This window comes from Colias eurytheme, chromosome 19 (assembly GCF_061535395.1).
Source record: "Colias eurytheme isolate Ceu_HAF_F1 chromosome 19, ilColEury1 Martin Lab GWU primary, whole genome shotgun sequence".
NCBI lineage: Eukaryota > Metazoa > Arthropoda > Insecta > Lepidoptera > Pieridae > Colias > Colias eurytheme.
Genome location: NC_142998.1, coordinates 10,382,460 through 10,402,326, shown reverse-complemented (window position 1 = coordinate 10,402,326; position 19,867 = coordinate 10,382,460). Strand labels below are relative to the sequence as shown.

The following is a 19,867-nucleotide window of genomic DNA, read 5'->3' as shown; positions in this document are numbered from 1 at the left end:
CAAAATCGGTTCATCCAATAATTATTATATGTAGGGCAAAAGTGGGAATGAGAAAAACGAATGCTGTCTGTTATACCCAAGTGATATCAAATGAAAAAAGACGACCTGTCAGACACAATTAAGTAGTCCAATGTTATCAAAATCGGTTCATCCATTTATTTGATATAGGGGTAAAAGTGGGAAAAAATAAATAAATTTTATCACATATATTCAAGTGACTTATCTAATGAAAGACATGACGTGTAAAGTACAATAAGACATATTTTATCAAAATTGGTTCATCCATTTATTGGATATAGGTATAAAAGTGGGAATAAAAGTTGTCAAATAATATACCCAAGTGGCATATCAAATGAAAGGGCATGACCTGACGTGAGAAGTATGATGAGGCATATTTAATCAAAATCGGTTCATCCATTTATTGATTTATAGCGGTAAAAGTGGGAATGAATAATCGAATGTGGTCAAATAATATTATCAAGCGGCATATCAAATGACGTGTGAATTACAATTAGTCATGTTTTATCAAAATTGGTTAATCTGTTTATTACATATAGGGCACCTTGGGGTGATAGTGGGGATACATAATCCAAATGGAGTACGAAACGAAAGGATATGACATGTACATAATATATAGGTATATGATTAGACATGGTTTAGAATTTAGATCAAAATCGGTTCTGCCATTTACTAGGAATGAAAGGGAAAAGTTGAGTCTGTGAAAGTAGAAGGATATGGGAGCGGGAGAATAACCACATCCTGGAAATTTTGAACTCTTCTGTACCTAAGTTTTACAGCTCAGTTTAGTAATAAATGTTACTAACAGTTATTTTGTGTTATTATTTATTTTATTTCTTAACTTTATAATAATGTGTAAGTACTTATAATTTAGTTGTATATGATAGTACGTGTTTCAAGACGTGTTTACTCAATAATTGTGTGTTAAGTAGTAACTACTATGCAGTCACTATTCCACGCGGACGAAGTCGCGGGTACAGCTAGTAACAAAATAACAAAATAAAATCAATATTGCATATCTATCTAAAGTGATCACAATCCAATATTCATGAAATAAGATAATTTTTTATTTATTTACGATTTAAATTTTTATCAATAATAAATTGTGTCTAAACAAGCAACGCACCTGCCAATAGTATTAACACAGCGCCCCGGCGCGCACAGGCCAGCCATGAGCGCACACTCGTCCACATCCAGCACGTCCCCAACCGCCACCAGCTCGTTGTCTATCAGGTCGGGGCGCGGCAGCAGGTTGGCGCGCGAGCACAGCTCCATGCGGGCGGGTGTGCCCGGGGCAGGGCACAGCTCGCACTCCGGGCCCCACGCCATGCCCAGCGTGCAGCAGCATTGCGCTCTGAAAACGTTTAAATTAGCTTGAGTATGTATGGACGCAGAGTATAGCTCGACATGCCGATCGTGCAGCAGCATTGCGCTCTAGAAAGGTAAACATAAAAATATTTATATAGATACTCGACTAGTAGTAGCCAGCAGACTGATGTGACTATTTTGCATTACTTTTATTTGATACTCCACTCGTATTAATCGCAACTTGGTTATAAAAAATAATCATTCAATTCAAAAATTTTAAATCTATCTGTAAGTATTAATTATAATTTTTTATCGAGAGTTAAACCGGCTTTTTTGTTAAGCAAACAAGCTTTTTCGAAAAATGAAAAATTTTGAAAACAGCCCATTTAACTAATATGTAAAGCTTTTTGAATGTTCAAGTCTTTTAGGATATTGAAGACAATAGGAAGTTAGTAATTATTTTTTTTATTAAAAAATCTAAATCAGCTATAGCCAAGCCATCCTTCAACACAATTACACCGAAATTACAAAGTCAACATACTTGGTAACTTGTGTCGCCGGTACAGGAGTAGAAGCAATAGCTCTGGGCCATGGTTCGGGCACGCAGCGGCCCGACACCAGCGAGCGGTGGCACGTGCCCGTTCTCCGGTCTAGAACATGAATATATAAATAACATATAATAATATTATAACTTGATAAAAAGTAGAGCGATTCAGGCATGAAATGTCGTGAACTGCATTGTGGTTTTAAGATTGCTGTCACGCGTCACCGTGCTTTATGTTTGGGTTAATGCGCGTTATTGCATATTATTGCGTATGATAGGGTGTTAGCGCGTGTGATTACGTGTCATTACGTGTGATTACGTGTCATTACGTGTCATTACGTGTGATAACGTGTTATAGTGTGTTAGCACGTGTGATAACGTGTCATTACGTGTGATTACGTGTGATAGTGTGTTAGCGCGTGTGATTACGTGTCATTACGTGTGATAACGTGTGATAGTGTGTTAGCACGTGTGATAGGGTGTGAGCGCGTGTGATTACGTGTCATTGCGTGTGACTGCATGTGATATAGTATTATTGCGGGTCATCGTATTGAATGCTTATATTACGTGTGATTGCATATTATTGCATATGCGACATGCGTGTATCGTGAATTACCTATACACGCGTGCAGGTCTTCACTCGGCTCGTAACCCGCGTCACAGTCACACGTGTATCCACCGTCCGTGTTGATGCACACGCCGGGCGCACACTTGTCGCTGGTCTCCGCGCACTCGTCGATATCTTCACACGCGTCTTCGGCGTCATGCGGTGCGGATGTGCGTCTGTAGCCTGATAAAGTGAGAAAATGCTTAGTAATAAGATGTTTAGACTATTATTACTGTACTGTATTTCCTTTCTGATAATAAAGAGTTTTGATTAATTTATTTGTTTTATTTAACCTACTAGGCCTATTTTCTCTTTATGGTTGAATTGCACTCTAATTAAAAAAGAGGAATGTAAGCTGTAATTTTCTTATGATGTGTAAAGAAAGAAATATGGCTGCAATGAACAATCGAAATAAGTTGTATTTGGATGTAATGCTTTTATAAAAAGCCCCTGTTTGCACTTAATTTACAAAAATAAAGTTTATGAAGAAAAAATGCATTTTATAATATTTCAAATAAACTAATGAGCATTTTCTTGTCGATCTTTTCCCAAGGACGGCAAACCACTTGAAACCATTATTTTTACATAACACGTTACACTACTAACACTCACCTTCCGGACACTTGCAGATGTACGAGCCGACCACGTTCTCACACGCGTGCGGGCACACGTCCTCGTCGGCCGCGCACTCGTCCACGTCCCGGCAGTGCACGCCGTCGGCCGCCAGCGCGAACCCGAACGGGCACGTGCAGCGGAACGAGCCCAGCGTGTTGTGGCAGCGGAACGAGCAGGACGCGCGACCTTCCGCGCACTCGTCTATGTCCACGCACGTCTGGACACGGATGTGTTAAAAACATGTTAAACGAAGTTTAGTGAAAATTAATGACTGTTTTGTATGTCATTATAAATGCGAAAGTGTTGAAGTGAAAACTTCTTTAGCGGCGTTGAGCACTTTTTCTGTAATGGGTATAAAATCTTAAACTCGCGTCAGGACACGTGACCTGATCGAAAAAGCGTAAGACGGATGGATATCAAACATGCTCAACGTTAATAATCAAGTTTTCACTTCTGCCGGCACTCCCGGAGTGCAACCCGTCTTTCTTTTTAGTTCTTTTACGTCACGTCGTAGAAGGCTAGATAATGTTATAGGTTACTGTTTTGTGATATGATTTGTAAAACATGTTATTCCCGTGGAAAGATCTATTACAATGCGCATTTGAATTTTTCCGAAACCTATTATTGCAATACTTATATGACAGACACTATATTATTAAAAATGTGATATGCATAACAATTGTTAACTTTCTTTGACCGAATGAACAAAATCGTAAGCGCAAAGCTCTCAAAGATAATAATATCTCTGTACCATATAAAAGTTTACAGAATCATAACCAAGTAAACCACTATAAACACTAGAACTGACCTGCTGCGGTCCCTGCGTGAAGCCCATATTGCACCTGCACTCGTACCCGCCGGGCGTGTTGGTACACGTCCCGTTGCCGCACACGCGCGGGTCGGCCGCACACTCGTCCGCGTCCACACAGGCCAGCCCGGTGGGGTCCAGCACGTAGCCCGCACCGCACTCGCAGCGGAACGAGCCGTCCGTGTTCACGCAGCGCCCGCCACGGCACACGTCCGGACGGACTGCGCACTCGTCCAGGTCCTACACAATATTGTGCTCAAATACACACACAGATCGATTAGGGAGATGTGCACGAAGGAACACTCAGACATCAGACTCACGTATATAAATACATAATTATAAAACCAATTTAAGACATTTTAAGAATAGAAAAAAAATTATGACGAAGCGGCATTCGAACTCGTATCTTTCGCTTTGTCGGATAAGAGTAAGAAATAAGGAGTAGAAAATTAAAAAAAAAAATCTCATTTATAAAGCATTTCAATGCTATAAAATTAAAACAAAATATCAAACTGTATAAAACCATTTTGAGTCTATTTTACCGATTTTATGCATGCTGTACTGGTACAATCGTACATAACCACAACTAAATTATTTAAGAAGAGTAGAAATAATTATGTACTTTACCTGTGTAAGATTAGGTCTTCCCATTCCACCTTGACAAATACGTAGGAATTCCGGCGAATCAGGTGTAGGGCAACGTTCACAATATCTACCCCATGCAGCACCTGAAATATTTAATCATTTATTTAACATTACAGCACTATGATCACAAAATATTTTTTCACTTCCATGTGTGTAATGTTTTAATTTTATCTTTCTGGGTGTGTAAGTGTCGATTTACATGTGACTAACATTGAACAATTGAAATGTCTTTGACCTCTATATCTATATGTCTTTCCAAACTTTTTAGTTAATACCCAACCCTCCCCCCTCCCCCTCTCACCCAGTACTATCCATACCTTCAGAACAGCAGCACTCCGGTCGTCCCAGTTGCAGCGGGCGCGCACGATGACACCTCCCGTTGGACCACTCATCATAACATAATTCTTTGCGCTCGTCCACACAAAGAGCAGCCGCTTGATCGAACCGCCAGCCAGCTGGACAGTCGCAACGGTAGCTGGGGATCACATTAATCGGGAATAATTTTAAATTAAAATCATATCTAAAAAATGAAATTTTCTTTTGAGTTCAGTACGACATAATATGTGTTCAGTATTTGCAATATTTACTTTTTTTTATTTCCCTAAATTATTATTATAATTGTCAATGTTGTCAGAATTCATAATGTCAAAGTTTTTAATCGAATCATTTATCTGTAAAACCAAGTATATCATTGATATACAATAAAAACAGAATAGGCCCTTAAACACATCCTTGAGGTACACCACACTAGGTATAATCTAATTTGGAAGTTTATCTCATTGATCTTCTCAGTCCTAGTAATAATGAAGCTCTGTTTCCTATTTTCCCCAACAATTATCTCCGCGAATCAAGTATGTCGAATTTATTCAATAATAAATCATAGTGAACTAGATCGAAAGCTTTTCTTTTATCTCACCCGCCATTAAAGTTGTGGCAGTCCCCGCCGGCGCACACGTACTGCAGCTCGCGGCACTCGTCGCGGTCCACGCAGCGGCGCCCCGCCAGCCGCCAGCCCGCACCGCACGAGCACTCGTATCTGTGCACAGAGATATTATATTTGTTTATTGTTTGGTATTATACATATACACGCACCTCTAATTCATATTACTAATTTCACACGTGTGAAATTAGTAATATGAATTAGAGGTGCGTGTATGGGAGCTCTTTTGAATATTTATTATAAGTGTTTGTTGTTATAGCGGAAAATATATTTTTTCTGAAATTTTGAAATGTTTACCTATCATAGTTCATGATCCTGATCATAAACGAAAGGACAGGATTTTGTGTTTATTGTTTTCCTATTTCCTTCTGTATAATATTGTGTATTTTATCATTATTTGTTGTTAGCTGTTGTATGTATTGTCACTCGCAGCTGCCCCCCCCCCCCCCACCGTGCACTCACCCGCCGTTAGTGTTGGTGCAGGACGGGGAGCCGTCGGGGCCGCAGGGCGCGGGCAGCTCGGTGCACTCGTCCACGTCGCGGCAGTTGCGGCCGTCCGCCGTCAGCGTGTAGCCGCTCGCGCACTCGCAGCGGAACCCGCCCACCGTGTTGCGGCAGCGCCCGTTGCGGCACACCATGCCGCCCTCGCGGCACTCGTTTATGTCTGAAAATTTTAAAAATTCAAATTCAATTTCAATTTCAATTTCAATTTCAATTTCAATTTCAATTTCAATTTCAATTTCAATTTCAATTTCAATTTCAATTTCAATTTCAATTTCAATTTCAATTTCAATTTCAATTTCAATTTCAATTTCAATTTCAATTTCAATTTCAATTTCAATTTCAATTTCAATTTCAATTTCAATTTCAATTTCAATTTCAATTTCAATTTCAATTTCAATTTCAATTTCAATTTCAATTTCAATTTCAATTTCAATTTCAATTTCAATTTCAATTTCAATTTCAATTTCAATTTCAATTTCAATTTCAATTTCAATTTCAATTTCAATTTCAATTTCAATTTCAATTTCAATTTCAATTTCAATTTCAATTTCAATTTCAAATTCAAATTCAAATTCAAATTCAAATTCAAATTCAAATTCAAATTCAAATTCAAATTCAAATTCAAATTCAAATTCAAATTCAAATTCAAATTCAAATTCAAATTCAAATTCAAATTCAAATTCAAATTCAAATTCAAATTCAAATTCAAATTCAAATTCAAATTCAAATTCAAATTCAAATTCAAATTCAAATTCAAATTCAAATTCAAATTCAAATTCAAATTCAAATTTAAATTCATCGGTCATTCGAGTTCATCATTCACGGGTCGCGAATAGACCACTTGGGTCTCATAGGTGATTTACGCACGCCCTGGGTGGAGCACACCCGCACTCACCAATACAGTCGTTATTAGCCCCGGGCTTGAAGCCCTCATCGCAGTGGCACACGTAGGAGCCGGGCCGGTTCTCGCACGTGCCGTTGCGGCAGAGCGGCCGCGGGCGCGAGCACTCGTCCACGTCGCGGCACGCGTTGTCGCGCAGCGTGTAGCCCGGCTTGCACTCGCATCTGGACATGCGAAATTCAATCTAATTGTGCTTGTTTTAGAGGCGATTTTGTATTGAGATAATACATAATTGGCAAATGTACTAAAGATAAAATAATTAAAAGAATTGCAGAAACCAACTAAAGGTAAAGGGGGCAAACAAAGAAGGACGGATTAGTTGTTTCTCGTATCTGAATAATGTACTGAATATAATCATGAAAATGTCAAGTACACTGGTCATTGGAAGAGCAAGATACATTATAATAGCACGTTCTGAATTTCAATATTTAATCAAAATTTTAACCGATTTAATAATTATTAAAATGAAACAAAATACAATAATACAGACTATATAGATATACAGAAAAACAGGACAACCTTTCAGAAATGAACAATATAAGGATAATAACAATTTTAAGTGCCATTGAGCTATCGTAAGCAAAACAAACCGTACACTAAGCGATTCCATAGAAAAATATACACCTGTATAAATAACACATCCTATCCAAGGGTCAATAGGGTTCATCAAAATAGGTCACTTCTATAAGTGATAAGTAACTGTTTAGATTAGAATAAATATTTATGATATTATATTCCATTGAAAATAATTTCCAGCGGCGTTGCATAAAACATATAAACACCTTATTAGAAAACTCTGCCCAATATAAACGTAGGCAGAATTTTGTTACGGACTATTTTTGCGCACAATTGCTAGTCTAATTATAATTAGACTAGCAATTGTTAGTTATTAGTAGTTGCTGTACGTCACGTTTTGTTTTTGAAGTACACAATTTAGTGCTACAATTTACTGGACTACTTTGCTGTCTATTATCTAAAAATACGTCACAATTTTATGTAAAGACAATACGTATACAGGGTGTCTCACAGACGGTATACTAAGCTCAAAGAAGTCGTTTTGTTATCAGCGTATGCAATACTACAAGTCTCTTCGCGCTTAGTACACCATCGGTGGGACACCCTGTATATAACATACTAGTTGTGCCGCGCGGTTTCACCCGCATTACTCCGCTTCTGTTGGCCTTAGCATGATGATAATATATAGCCTATATTACTCCTGGATAATGTAGCTTTCGGATGGTGAAAGAATTTTTAAAATCGGTCCAGAAGTTTATGAGCCTATTCAGTACAATCAAACAAACAAAGTTTCCTCTTTATAATATTAGTGTGTATATATACAGTATACAGACCGATAAGAGCCCACAGTGTTGCGGCAGTCGCCGTGCTCGCACAGGCGCGCGTCATCGCACTCGTCCACGTCCTCGCACTCGTCCAGCGAACTGGTCAGCCGATAGCCCGCAGGGCACTGGGAAATAAATTCATTAAAAAAAATTAAAAAAAAATTGGTACCCAGTTGATGCCGCAAGTCAGTGTCAATCTGTTATCTTATCTATAGTATGCTACGGAAAATAGTTTTAGATAATATGTAAAATAGATGAAATCGTTTAAAATATATTTTATTGCAAGTGAATTAGAAATAATAATCAAAAATTTAGAGATTAAATTTGCATAACATAGCGACAAACCTTGCATTCATAAGCACCAGGCAGGTTGACGCACTGCGCGAGCCCGCGGCACGGCGAGTGGTGCAGGGTGCACTCGTCGATGTCGCGGCACAGGTGCGACGTGTTGTCGTGTTCGTAGCTGGGAAATTATAATAATTCGATATAGGTTAATACAGTGTTGGCATAGTAATTGATATTGCAAAAAACATTTGAATAATATTTTTGAAGTGAAAACTTCTTTAGCGGCGTTGAGCACTTTTTCTGTAATGGGTATAAAATCTTAAACTCGCGTCAGGACACGTGACCTGATCGAAAAAGCGTAAGACGGATACCATTCCAAAATATCAAACATGCTCAACGTTAATAATCAAGTTTTCACTTCTGCCGGCACTCCCGGAGTACAACCCGTCTTTTTTATCAATATAAGTTTATACGCAAAAAGAAACTTGTAAGCACCAAATTTAGTGTTTTACAGCAAGGAAATAAACCAAAGAAAAGAATTAGTAAGCGATGTAGCACCGACCCGTGGTCGCATCCGCACTGGAAGCCGGTGGGCGTGTCGTGGCAGGCGCCGGGCTTGCACAGCTGCGGCATGAGCTCGCACTCGTCGATGGGCCGCGTCTCGTTGGTCCACGGGTTGATGTACTCGCCCGGCTTCTCGCCGCACAGCGCCACGTGCTCGCGGGACCCCCGCGTGGGACACGCCTCGCAGGGCGCGCCCCACGCGCGGCCCACGCTGCAGCAGCACAGGTACTGCGTCTGCGGCACGCCCACGGGCCCGCCGCACGTCCCACGGTCCTCGTCCCACTCCAGGTAGCACTGCCGCTGCCGCACGTCCACGCACTCCTCTGTGGACACAACGAGTGTTACATGGGGCCACACTCCTCCACCGCACTCCAGCATTTATTAATTGAAGTGAAATTTCTTTATTGGGGTTGAAAAAAAATTACTGTAACATTTTTTCGTTACGCGTGATGTTTTTCCGTTATGCGCCATTTTTTTCTTATCCCTACCACGCGTGATTACACTGTAAAGTTGTATATAGTTAATTTTTTTTTGAAAAACAAGGTCATAAAGAAGTTTCACTTCGTACGTGTGTACACTAGTACACGCACACATTTTTTTATTTGTTTTGTGCTTGGTATAAACAATAATATAATAATGGTATAAATGTATACATCGGTTTAAAAATTAATTATCTATCTATAATTTTAAAAAATTGTACGCGCCATGGCCCATGGCAGATCACAGCAGATCACCTCATACAATGTAATAACCCTTACAACCTGTGAATCACAATAAATCATTTAGTTAGTCACTCACTGCCGCTGGGCATGGCGACGTATCCCTCGGGGCACAGGCACACGTAGGAGCCGGGCAGGTTGCGGCACACGCCGGGCCCGCACGCGCCCGCCCCCGCGCACTCGTCCACGTCCTCGCAGCGCAGCGCGTCGGCCAGCCGCCAGCCCGCGCCGCACGTGCACACGAACGAGCCGAACGTGTTCGTGCACGTGCCGTGCGCGCACAGCCCCGCGTGCGCCGCGCACTCGTCGATGTCCGCCAGCGTCACTACGTACGACGGCTGTTGACAAATAAAACACATTAATAAATAGAAGAATTACATTACGACCCAAGTACAGATATAAATTCCACTTCTCAAACTCAAACATTTATCTATTCAATTAGACTTCTTATAGAAGCACTTTTGAAACGTCATTACATATTTTTAACATTTACCACCGATTCGGAAAGCAGAAGAACGGAGAAGAGAAGAACGGCAAGAAACTCCATAGTTGCTCTTTTAAATCATGGCAGTTTTACAATTTAATTTTACAAAATACATACGTAACATCATATTATATTATAATACCTAACATGCCAAAGAACTGTCCTGTGGTTTTTACGCGACAACCCTCCATGGGTTTTTATCATCCATATATTCTGATATCATAATTAAACAATTTAAACTTTCACTTATGAATGCTTGTGAATGAAAGTGACATTAAAATTCAACAAACTACTAACTTACTACCGATATCGATAAAATAATATTATGCACTTGCAAAATCTACTATTTTTCTACTGTAAAAAATACTGTAACATTGTTTTCCAAAAACTGACCAGCTTCTCCAAAAAATTCAACTTCATCAAAAAAAAAATTGACTCACAGGTTCCAAAACAGGTTGATATCCGGGTCCACCGGGGCACAGTTGTCTATATGCCTCAGAACCGGGCTCCGGACATAAGTCACAGTAGTTACCCCATGCAGCACCTGTAGATACAACGAGTTGCACAAAATCATTTAATAAATGACGTTAAAATATAAAAAAACGATATATCGAAAGAGATAAATTTAACTACTAGACTGCTAGTTAAACAGTTTTCAAAAACCGCTGTTTTTTATTTATTACTTTACCACATCTATTCTTAGTATCAAGCGATACATTTTTGTACATAATTCTGCGTTGAAAATGTGATATTATTTTATAACAAAGAAACTATTAACCATGAAATTCAATTACAAAATTAAAAAATATAGTACACAAGTTTTTGAACACAAGCAAAGATAAAACAAGTATCTTACCAACAGAACAGCAGCAGGCGGCCATGGTGCCGTCTTCAGAGAGCTCATCGCTGTCCCGACACTGCTCTGTGCCGGAACGGAGATCCACCTTCGCGTAACAACGAGCTTTGCGCGAATCTGATACAAAATATGCAGCTCAAGCATTTGATTCAGTACAAAACATTATTATGCTATCAAGTTTATATATTAAGTATTTAATAAACCATGTTAAACGCTTTAAAACCTTCAATAATAATAACAGACAATAAAAAATATTCAATTAAGATTTATTTACGCGCAATAAACAAAAATATGTAAATATCTCTAGAGGGGTCTGCCAAGGTTCCATCTTTGGTCCCTTGCTATACATATTACATACAAATAAAGATGTATTCTTACCGTAACAAGCAGTTCCATCAGACACAAGCTCGTAGTTTGGCGGGCAACGGCAGATGTAAGAGCCTTGCGTGTTGATACATTCTCCGTATTGACAGGATTGTGGTGACTTGCACTCGTCCACGTCCGTGCAGTTGAAGCCGGGCATCACTGAAAATTATTTCATTGATTGTAATACAATAATTTATTTGAATAATATTTACATTTTTCGTATTAATATTTTTCTTGACAACATGAATCTTAAACAATCTTAACCTCCAAAAGGTATAGTCACAGATACAACAACGTGCATTGTTAAAAAAAACGTAAAATATTAAAAATTTTACGTTTTATTTAACGTTTTGTAATTAACATTTCCTAACCAACTTCCATTAAATCTTTATTGTAGATAGAAAATAATATAAGATTACACCGTGAATGTATTTAATTTTAAATTATTGTGTCTAAGTGTACATATCAATGTATTGATTTCAATTTGGGAACCAAATAAAAAATAAAAATACTCACAATCATCAATACTATCAGACTGGTAACCCTTGTCACAGATACACTTGAACATTCCGTACGTGTTGACGCACCGACCGAACACGCACACGTTGTCGAACGTCGCGCACTCGTCCATGTCTAAAAGCACATTAAAAAATATCACAATATGGTAAAATACAATTTAATTTAACATAGTAACATTGAAAAGAAAACTTTTAAGAACCAAAACTTTTTAAGGAAAGTAAAACAAAAGCATATTGTTCCGTCAATAACACAATTGAGAAGGAAATTCGACTGTTCACAATTTTGAAATCTTTTTCGAAACTTTTTAAAACAATTGAATTGACATGAAGCTCTACGTTGTTGATTTGAAATAAACAAAAATTACACTGATTTTTTTTTAATAAGAGAATTAGAAATAGAAATAGATTTTCCACTATAAACTTCATACATACCTAGACATTGCTTGCCATCCTGAGACTTAGTAAATCCGACGTCACAATCGCACTCGTAAGCACCAGGCGTGTTAGTACAGTGTCCATTTTCACACAGTGTTGGGTCGTTCGCGCACTCGTCAATATCCACGCATGAATACCTACGGAAATAAATATTAATTATTAATACATGGTATTCCACAGTTGATGTAATAAGGTACACTGAGTACGTAAAAAAATTCTTACAAAATTCCAGACGTATTTTTCTAAAAGATGATTCTTAAAACTCTATGTATACAAGCTTAACTGGCAACCTACCCACGTTTACCACCAGCACGTGCGCTTACTTTTAATATTATGTTTTCTTAGAGCAAATGCTCACATTAGCGAAACGGTATTTGACGGCTGTGCGAAGCTAGGGATGAAAACATAGAATATACGGAAAACTCTACCAAATATTTTTTGACGTCGTTTCGTACTCATCCATGTCCTCGTCCTCATTCTCATCTTCGTCTTCATTTTCGTACCTGTGCGTATTTTTATCTGCGTACACACGTCTTGTACCCTTGCCTTTGTGTGTATAAGCGTGTGTGTGCATATTTCTACATATATTTGAATGTGAATATGTATTTGCGTGGCTGTGTGCACTGTGCATGTGTTTGTATGTGCGTGTGTGTGACAACTCACCCGTCACCCTTATAACCAGTATCACACAGGCACACGAAGGAGCCGTCCGTGTTGCGGCAGGCGGCGCGCGGGTGACAGCCGCCGTTGTTAGTGAGGCACTCGTCGACATCTTCACATGAGGCACCGTCACCGCGCCAACCGTCACGACAGCGGCATTGGAATGAGCCCTAAAAAAAGTAAATCGTATAGGACACTAGCTGTGCTCCGCAGTTTTACCCACAGTGCTCCGCTCCTGGTCTTAGCGATAATATATAGCCTCCTCAATAAATGGGCTATCTAACACTCAAATAAGTTTTCAAATCGGACCAGTAGTTCCCGAGATTAGCGCGTTCAAACAAACAAACTCTTCAGGTTTTTAATATTAGTATAGATTATTGTTCCAATGTAAAACTTATAAAAATTATTACAAACTAATAATTTTTATAATTCAACTCGAAGGACCAATACCAAACAAAATCCTATCCAACCGACACATTAATACAATAAATATTTCAATATGTTTAATAAAAACTTTAACACCATACAAATCATTGCACCAAATTTTAATAACGAATCCAGCTCGAAGGACCAAAACTTACCGGCAAGTTAATACAATCCGCCGACGGGTGACAGTCACAAGTGCCCAGTTCACACTCGTCATCGTCCGTACAAGCGGGTCCCTGTTCCGGCTTCACGCTGTACCCGTCGGGACAGCGGCACACGAAGCTGCCGATTGTGTTGCGGCACTCGCCGGCACCGCAGAGGTCTTCAATCTGTAAAAGTGAGGGTAGTTTTTATCGAAAGTTTGAAATTTTTGTAATGTTGATTTGATTCAATTTATTTTAGTACATTTTAAACGCAATTTATTAATTATTTCAGTCAGTAAAGTGTAATAAACGAAGAGTTAACAAAGTAATTAATAAATCGCGTTTAAAATCCGTTAACTGATTTGACTTTTCAATTTTTATTATTGTTAAGATTTCAATTAAAATGTAGTCCTATAAATGACGAAAACATTTTTCTAGTAACAATAATTATTTATGTCTGTTGCTTTGTCATTATAAAATCAAAAATAAAATGAATAATGTTATTATTTTGATGATACGTGTGTCCCTTTGAAACTTGCGTGTGTTTGAATCGTGTACGCATGCGATATGCTGTATAGTGTGTGTGCTTGTGTATGTGTTTATAGTTATTCTATTCAACTGTGTGTGCGCGTATGTCTATAGTTATGTTATGTATATGTTTAAAGTCGCCTCATATCAGCGCACTCGTCGACATGTGTGTGCTCGTGTCTATAGTTATGCATGTGTATGTGTCGGCTCACATCAGCGCACTCGTCGATGTCGAGGCAGGTGGGTTGCGCGTCAGGCGGTGCAGGCAGCAGCCCGTCGGCGCAGGCGCAGCGGTAGGAGCCGGGCGTGTTGCGGCACTCGCCCCCCCCGCACACCCGCGCGCCGCCCCCGCACTCGTCCACGTCGCGGCACGTGCGCCCGTCCGCGCGCAAGTGCCACCCCTCCCTGCAAACCAACTTTGTTTCATACTAGCCAATGCGTCATTATCCTACAGATATAATGACGCTCTGGCCTGTCAAGCGGCTGCAATATAACATAATTTATCACTAACGGACGCTACATTATTCAAAACATCTATGACCTCGAAGGGTAGCGCTATTACATTGACATTGACATAAATAGGTAGCTTCACGAGCACACTCAACAATTCTCTGAGGCCAAACTCTATGAAATGAGAATCTTCTAATGATCGATGCCCTAGACTTCGGAAATTACTATCAACAAATAAGTTTATAACTATCTATGCATAATAATATATTGACCACCTTTTAATAAGTGATTATGAGTGTTGTTATTAATAATAAACGAGTGGTCTGACCCGGCTTCGCCCGTGGTACATATTTCGCAATAAAAGGTAGCCTATGTCCTTTCTCGGGTATCAAAATATCTCCATACCATTTTCATGTAAATTGGTTCAGTAGTTTAGGCGTGATTGAGTAACAGACAGACAGACAGAGTTACTCAAATTCAAATTCAAATTTCTTTATTTGCAGAATGTAGATTTACAAAGATGTTAGGTAGGTACATATTACATAGGCTCTTAAACATTCTGGCTCTTAATTTCGCATTTATAATATTAGTATGGATTGTTGTGAGCATTTGTTCCCAACGAGTAACACCCTCAAATGTCACACTGTTACTCGATGGGATTTTTTTCTGAAAAAATTCCCAACCGGTCACACTACCAGTCACACTGTTACTCGATGGAAATTTCTTCAGAAAAAAATCCCAACAAGTCACACTGTTACTCGATGGGAACACACTGTTGAACTTAATGAAAATAAGAATTAAATCGGTTTTTTAAATTTTTATTAAAATCAACAAAATAACAACATTGGTAAATACAGTTACTTAATTACGTACGTTACACGTTAACATTCGTCATATTGCTAGAAATGAAAACGAATAAGTATTTAGGACTTTAAGTAGCTTGAAATAAAACAAATCTATAGTTTTATGAAAATAATGCAAAGCATTCATTCACAAATAAACGTATTGATTAACAAACAAACCATAGGTTTATCAGTAAACTTTATTATATAGGTACTTACTTTTATTCTCAAGATTCCTTTGCAAATGTTTCGTTTTGTGCACGCCCAAGTATTTTTACATTAAATGTGCATGGAAAATAACCGCCATTACACACTCGCGATAACTGATGTTGCCGGCTTATCATAACTTTATTTTGCTATACATAATTTTAATTGTCACAACATACTTATGGCTAATTAAATGTATTTGGAAAATTGTTTAAAGTTCAAATTAACATTAGAAATTAGAACTGATAATTGTTGTAAAATGTGATGATTTACTCTGATATATTATATAAAGCTGATTGTATTTAGGTACCTCCCCATTATTTATTAAATGTGCATGGAAAATAACCGCCATTACACACTCGCGATAACTGATGTTGCCGGCTTATCATAACTTTATTTTGCTATACATAATTTTAATTGTCACAACATACTTATGGCTAATTAAATGTATTTGGAAAATTGTTTAAAGTTCAAATTAACATTAGAAATTAGAACTGATAATTGTTGTAAAATGTGATGATTTACTCTGATATATTATATAAAGCTGATTGTATTTAGGTACCTCCCCCCCCTTATTACGTGGGACTTAAATATAGATGGCGAGATGTGGGTGTAATATTACACCTCTGCCTACCCCTTCGGGGATACAGGCGTGAGTCTATGTATGTATGTATGTATTTAGGTATTGTAAGTTTATTTAATTATTTAAGAATAAAACGTTCAAAGGAGAATCACCAGCAATATGACGAATAAATGTTTTTAAAGTAAAAACCGATTTAATTCTTCTTTTCATTAACTACTGTAATATTGTGACTGGTTGGGAAATTACTAATAAGAAGTTCCCATCGAGTAACAGTGTGACTGGTTGGGAAATTAGTAATAAAAAGTTCCCATCGAGTAACAGTGTGACTGGTTGGGAATTTTTTCTTAAAAACATTCCCATCGAGTAACAGTGTGACATTTGAGGGTGTTACTCGTTGGGAACAAATGGTTGTGAGCATGTCTCGTAAATAATCATTCCATAGTGTAAATTTTTAACTTAGTTTCATATGCCACACTTATTACATCAATTTCGCATAACAAAAAAATTGAGTTGCTTTAATTTTACAGCACGAATTTATCTCATTTAATGAAAATCCACACTGACCTGCACACACAATGATACGACCCTGGCGTGTTCACACACTCGTGCTGACACCGTGTAGGGTCCTCCGCACACTCGTCGATGTCCTCGCAGTGCGACTTGACCGTGGACTGCGCGTAGCCCTCGTCGCACACGCACTGGTACGTGCCCATTTGGTTCTCGCACGCGCCGTTGCTGCATATACCTGTGTTACGAATGTTGTTAGAAAAAAAATATTTATGGATGAAATAGTTTTTTTTTTTCACAAAAGCCTCATTTTTTGGTAATGTTTAGGATACTATCAAACATTTAACAGTGAAATGTGTTATCAACAGTCAACACTACAATAAATATAATTAAATTATTAAAATTATTTTATGAACAAGTTCCTCGATCCGGCTTTACCATGATTAATATTTTTTGTTATTTTTTACAAATTTAAAAAAAATTCTCATAATCCAAGTGTTCGTTTAGTCTTACACACATAAATGTTTTTGTGTCCTTAAACAGTTCCCCAACTAATGAACCACTTACCGGAAGTAATAGAGCACTCATCGATATCCTTGCAGGAGAGCCTGTTGGGCGCGAGCTCCATGCCCGCGCCGCACTCGCAGCGGAACGAGCCCGCAGTGTTCACGCAGCGCCCGCCGCGGCACAGCGTGCGGTCCTCCCCGCACTCGTCGATGTCTGCAAGACAAATATTTACTTTAAAATACACACACAAAATAAAAGTTTTTACATTTTTTATCTACTTTTGTTTCATGAAAAACCAATAGTTGATCCAAAATGATAAATAATATTGATGATGAATTTTGTAATATTATTCTACAAGTCAACAATTTCAATACCAGACACTGTTTTATAAAATATGTTCGATATGAAAACGGGAAAACCTAACTTCGTCATCCATAGACATTCACAACAAAGATTATTAACATTGTCTACTACAAAATAATATAGGACATTACGATGAGATGTAGTGATAAATTAAGCTGTAAGTACTAACTATAAGTAATACACGTGTAACCTAATTTTATAGCTATTTAATTTAAGGCATGTTTTATTTCAAATATACGCAGTATTTAATCAGCAGTCGTGTTTCAATCCTCTCCCAAGGCACCACCTTACAACGAGATGAAACACAGACAGTAGAGATTCTACTAAAAATGTGTATTATTTGTTGCCTACCGAAATGAACAAGAAACAGTATGTAATCCAAACACAGATTGCTGCGGGATGTTTGAAATACATATCAATACGAGAACAATAGAGTCAATACCTCCAATCGGTCTTGACAGAATACCAGTGCTGTAGTCGCAGCCTGTTGCGACTACAGCAGAAAGCGTCAGGACCCTTTTCTGGTAATGCAGTGCACACACAATACGAAATTCTCGTCAAAACGTGATGTCCAATTTTATGTATCAACTTTCTTTCAATTTTGAGTCTTTCTAATAAATGTATTCTATTCTAATACTCACCAACACAGATCTTGGACAGCTCATCAGTCCTATACCCGTCCTGACACACGCAGTAGAACCCGCCCTCCGTGTTGTGACACGCGCCCGCGCCGCACACGTTCACCATTATCTCGCACTCGTTCAGGTCCACGCACGAGTGGTTCTTGGAGTCCTGGGGGATTGGGCATTTTGTTTATTGTGTTTTTAAATTTAAACATTATACTTTTAAGCTATTGCATAGCTTCTATTGCGGGCCTTGAGCGCGGGGACCGAATCCAGAAATTGCGTAACGAAAAACCTCACGCACGTGAAACTACACTAAATGAAAATGAAAATGGAAATAAAGACGAAGATGAAAACGAAGATGAATCTCGTATTACTCCCCTACACTATCTAAGAAACATTCATAAATATTAGGCCAAATTTTCGTATTTTGACAATTCAAAAAAACTTCTATGCAAAAGCAAATAAATTATAAAATATTTGAGTTAATATTCGATCAATTATTCAAAATAATAATTGATTCAATTACCTTAACATAACCCGGGAAGCAGTCACACGTGAACGTGCCGACCATGTTCCTGCACCTTCCGTGACCACACAGTCCCGGGAAGGCCGCACACTCATTGACTTCCATTTGACTAGGCGTGACCCCAGGCCCTCCCTGCTGTCCTCCTTGTCCCCACTCGTCGTCCCCAGTGTGGTTGCCCCAGGTCACCACTCGGCCGTCGTCGAAGCCATCACCACCGTCTACTTGGTTCCAAATGCCGGTGCCGTTGGGGCCGCCCGGGCGGGTCCATATACCGGGGCGACCGCTTGATCCGGCCGTGCAGAGGTTGCGGAATGCGTCCGTTCCTGTATATTATTCATAATGAATTAACGAACGCATTGTTCTAAATCTATATAAAATTATTTTAGTTCTATCTTATTATTGCGATTTAAAAAAATCGACGAAAGGATAGTATTGAAAACAAAAGATAAATTTTTAAAATTAAATAATTATTTTTGACATTTATTAAACCGCTTTCAAGTTGGTAGAACAAAAAAAGAATCATCAAAATCCCACCCAGTTCAAAATTTCTGACCAAACCAAAATGAAAAATACAGTCCAATTCAGAAACTTTTTTTTCCGAATTCGTTTGAAAAGTGTTTTAATGTAAAATTTAATCAAATATTTCTACATAATACATATAACACGACATATAAAAATATAACAAGTAAGTCAAGAGGAATCAGGGTGTCCCCCAAGGTTCACCACTAGGTCCAGGTGTCCCCCAAGGCCCACCCCTAGGTCCGCACCTCTCTTGGGGCAGGGCTCGCAGCGCGCGTCCCCCCAAGCCCGCCCCAGCGCGGAGCAGCAGCACACAGCCCGCCGCACCTCCACGGGCAGCGCGCCCGCACAGCGCCCGCCCGAGTACTCCGTGTAGCAGTATTCGCGCCGCGTGTCCACGCAACGGTTGCCTAGCGACCGATTGTTATTGTTATTTATTTATTGAGACATATCAACAGTGTATACATATAAAAATTATAACAATGAAATCTACACATATAAACGCATTCAAAAGTTTCAGCGT

The 19,867-nt window shown here is 38.8% G+C and overlaps 1 protein-coding gene across 1 annotated transcript in view; it reads right to left on the bottom strand.

Moving 5' to 3' along the window:
* Positions 1-19,867, bottom strand: part of LOC149900377 (fibrillin-1-like) — a 70,164-nt gene that overhangs the window by 12,991 nt on the left and 37,306 nt on the right. The window contains exons 22-48 of the mRNA XM_090113063.1: positions 19,593-19,754; positions 18,826-19,148; positions 18,315-18,465; positions 17,371-17,523; positions 16,861-17,041; positions 14,427-14,619; positions 13,699-13,872; positions 13,121-13,287; positions 12,455-12,594; positions 12,021-12,137; positions 11,517-11,663; positions 11,139-11,255; positions 10,723-10,826; positions 9,878-10,136; positions 9,078-9,402; positions 8,576-8,693; positions 8,240-8,355; positions 6,885-7,054; positions 5,948-6,149; positions 5,462-5,581; positions 4,863-5,020; positions 4,528-4,628; positions 3,901-4,140; positions 3,090-3,309; positions 2,487-2,660; positions 1,868-1,976; positions 1,145-1,372 (exon numbers count right to left, since the gene is read on the bottom strand). Coding sequence (XP_089969189.1) covers positions 1,145-1,372; positions 1,868-1,976; positions 2,487-2,660; positions 3,090-3,309; positions 3,901-4,140; positions 4,528-4,628; positions 4,863-5,020; positions 5,462-5,581; positions 5,948-6,149; positions 6,885-7,054; positions 8,240-8,355; positions 8,576-8,693; positions 9,078-9,402; positions 9,878-10,136; positions 10,723-10,826; positions 11,139-11,255; positions 11,517-11,663; positions 12,021-12,137; positions 12,455-12,594; positions 13,121-13,287; positions 13,699-13,872; positions 14,427-14,619; positions 16,861-17,041; positions 17,371-17,523; positions 18,315-18,465; positions 18,826-19,148; positions 19,593-19,754 — 4,669 coding nt within the window. The remainder of the gene's footprint in view (positions 1-1,144; positions 1,373-1,867; positions 1,977-2,486; positions 2,661-3,089; positions 3,310-3,900; positions 4,141-4,527; positions 4,629-4,862; positions 5,021-5,461; positions 5,582-5,947; positions 6,150-6,884; positions 7,055-8,239; positions 8,356-8,575; positions 8,694-9,077; positions 9,403-9,877; positions 10,137-10,722; positions 10,827-11,138; positions 11,256-11,516; positions 11,664-12,020; positions 12,138-12,454; positions 12,595-13,120; positions 13,288-13,698; positions 13,873-14,426; positions 14,620-16,860; positions 17,042-17,370; positions 17,524-18,314; positions 18,466-18,825; positions 19,149-19,592; positions 19,755-19,867) is intronic.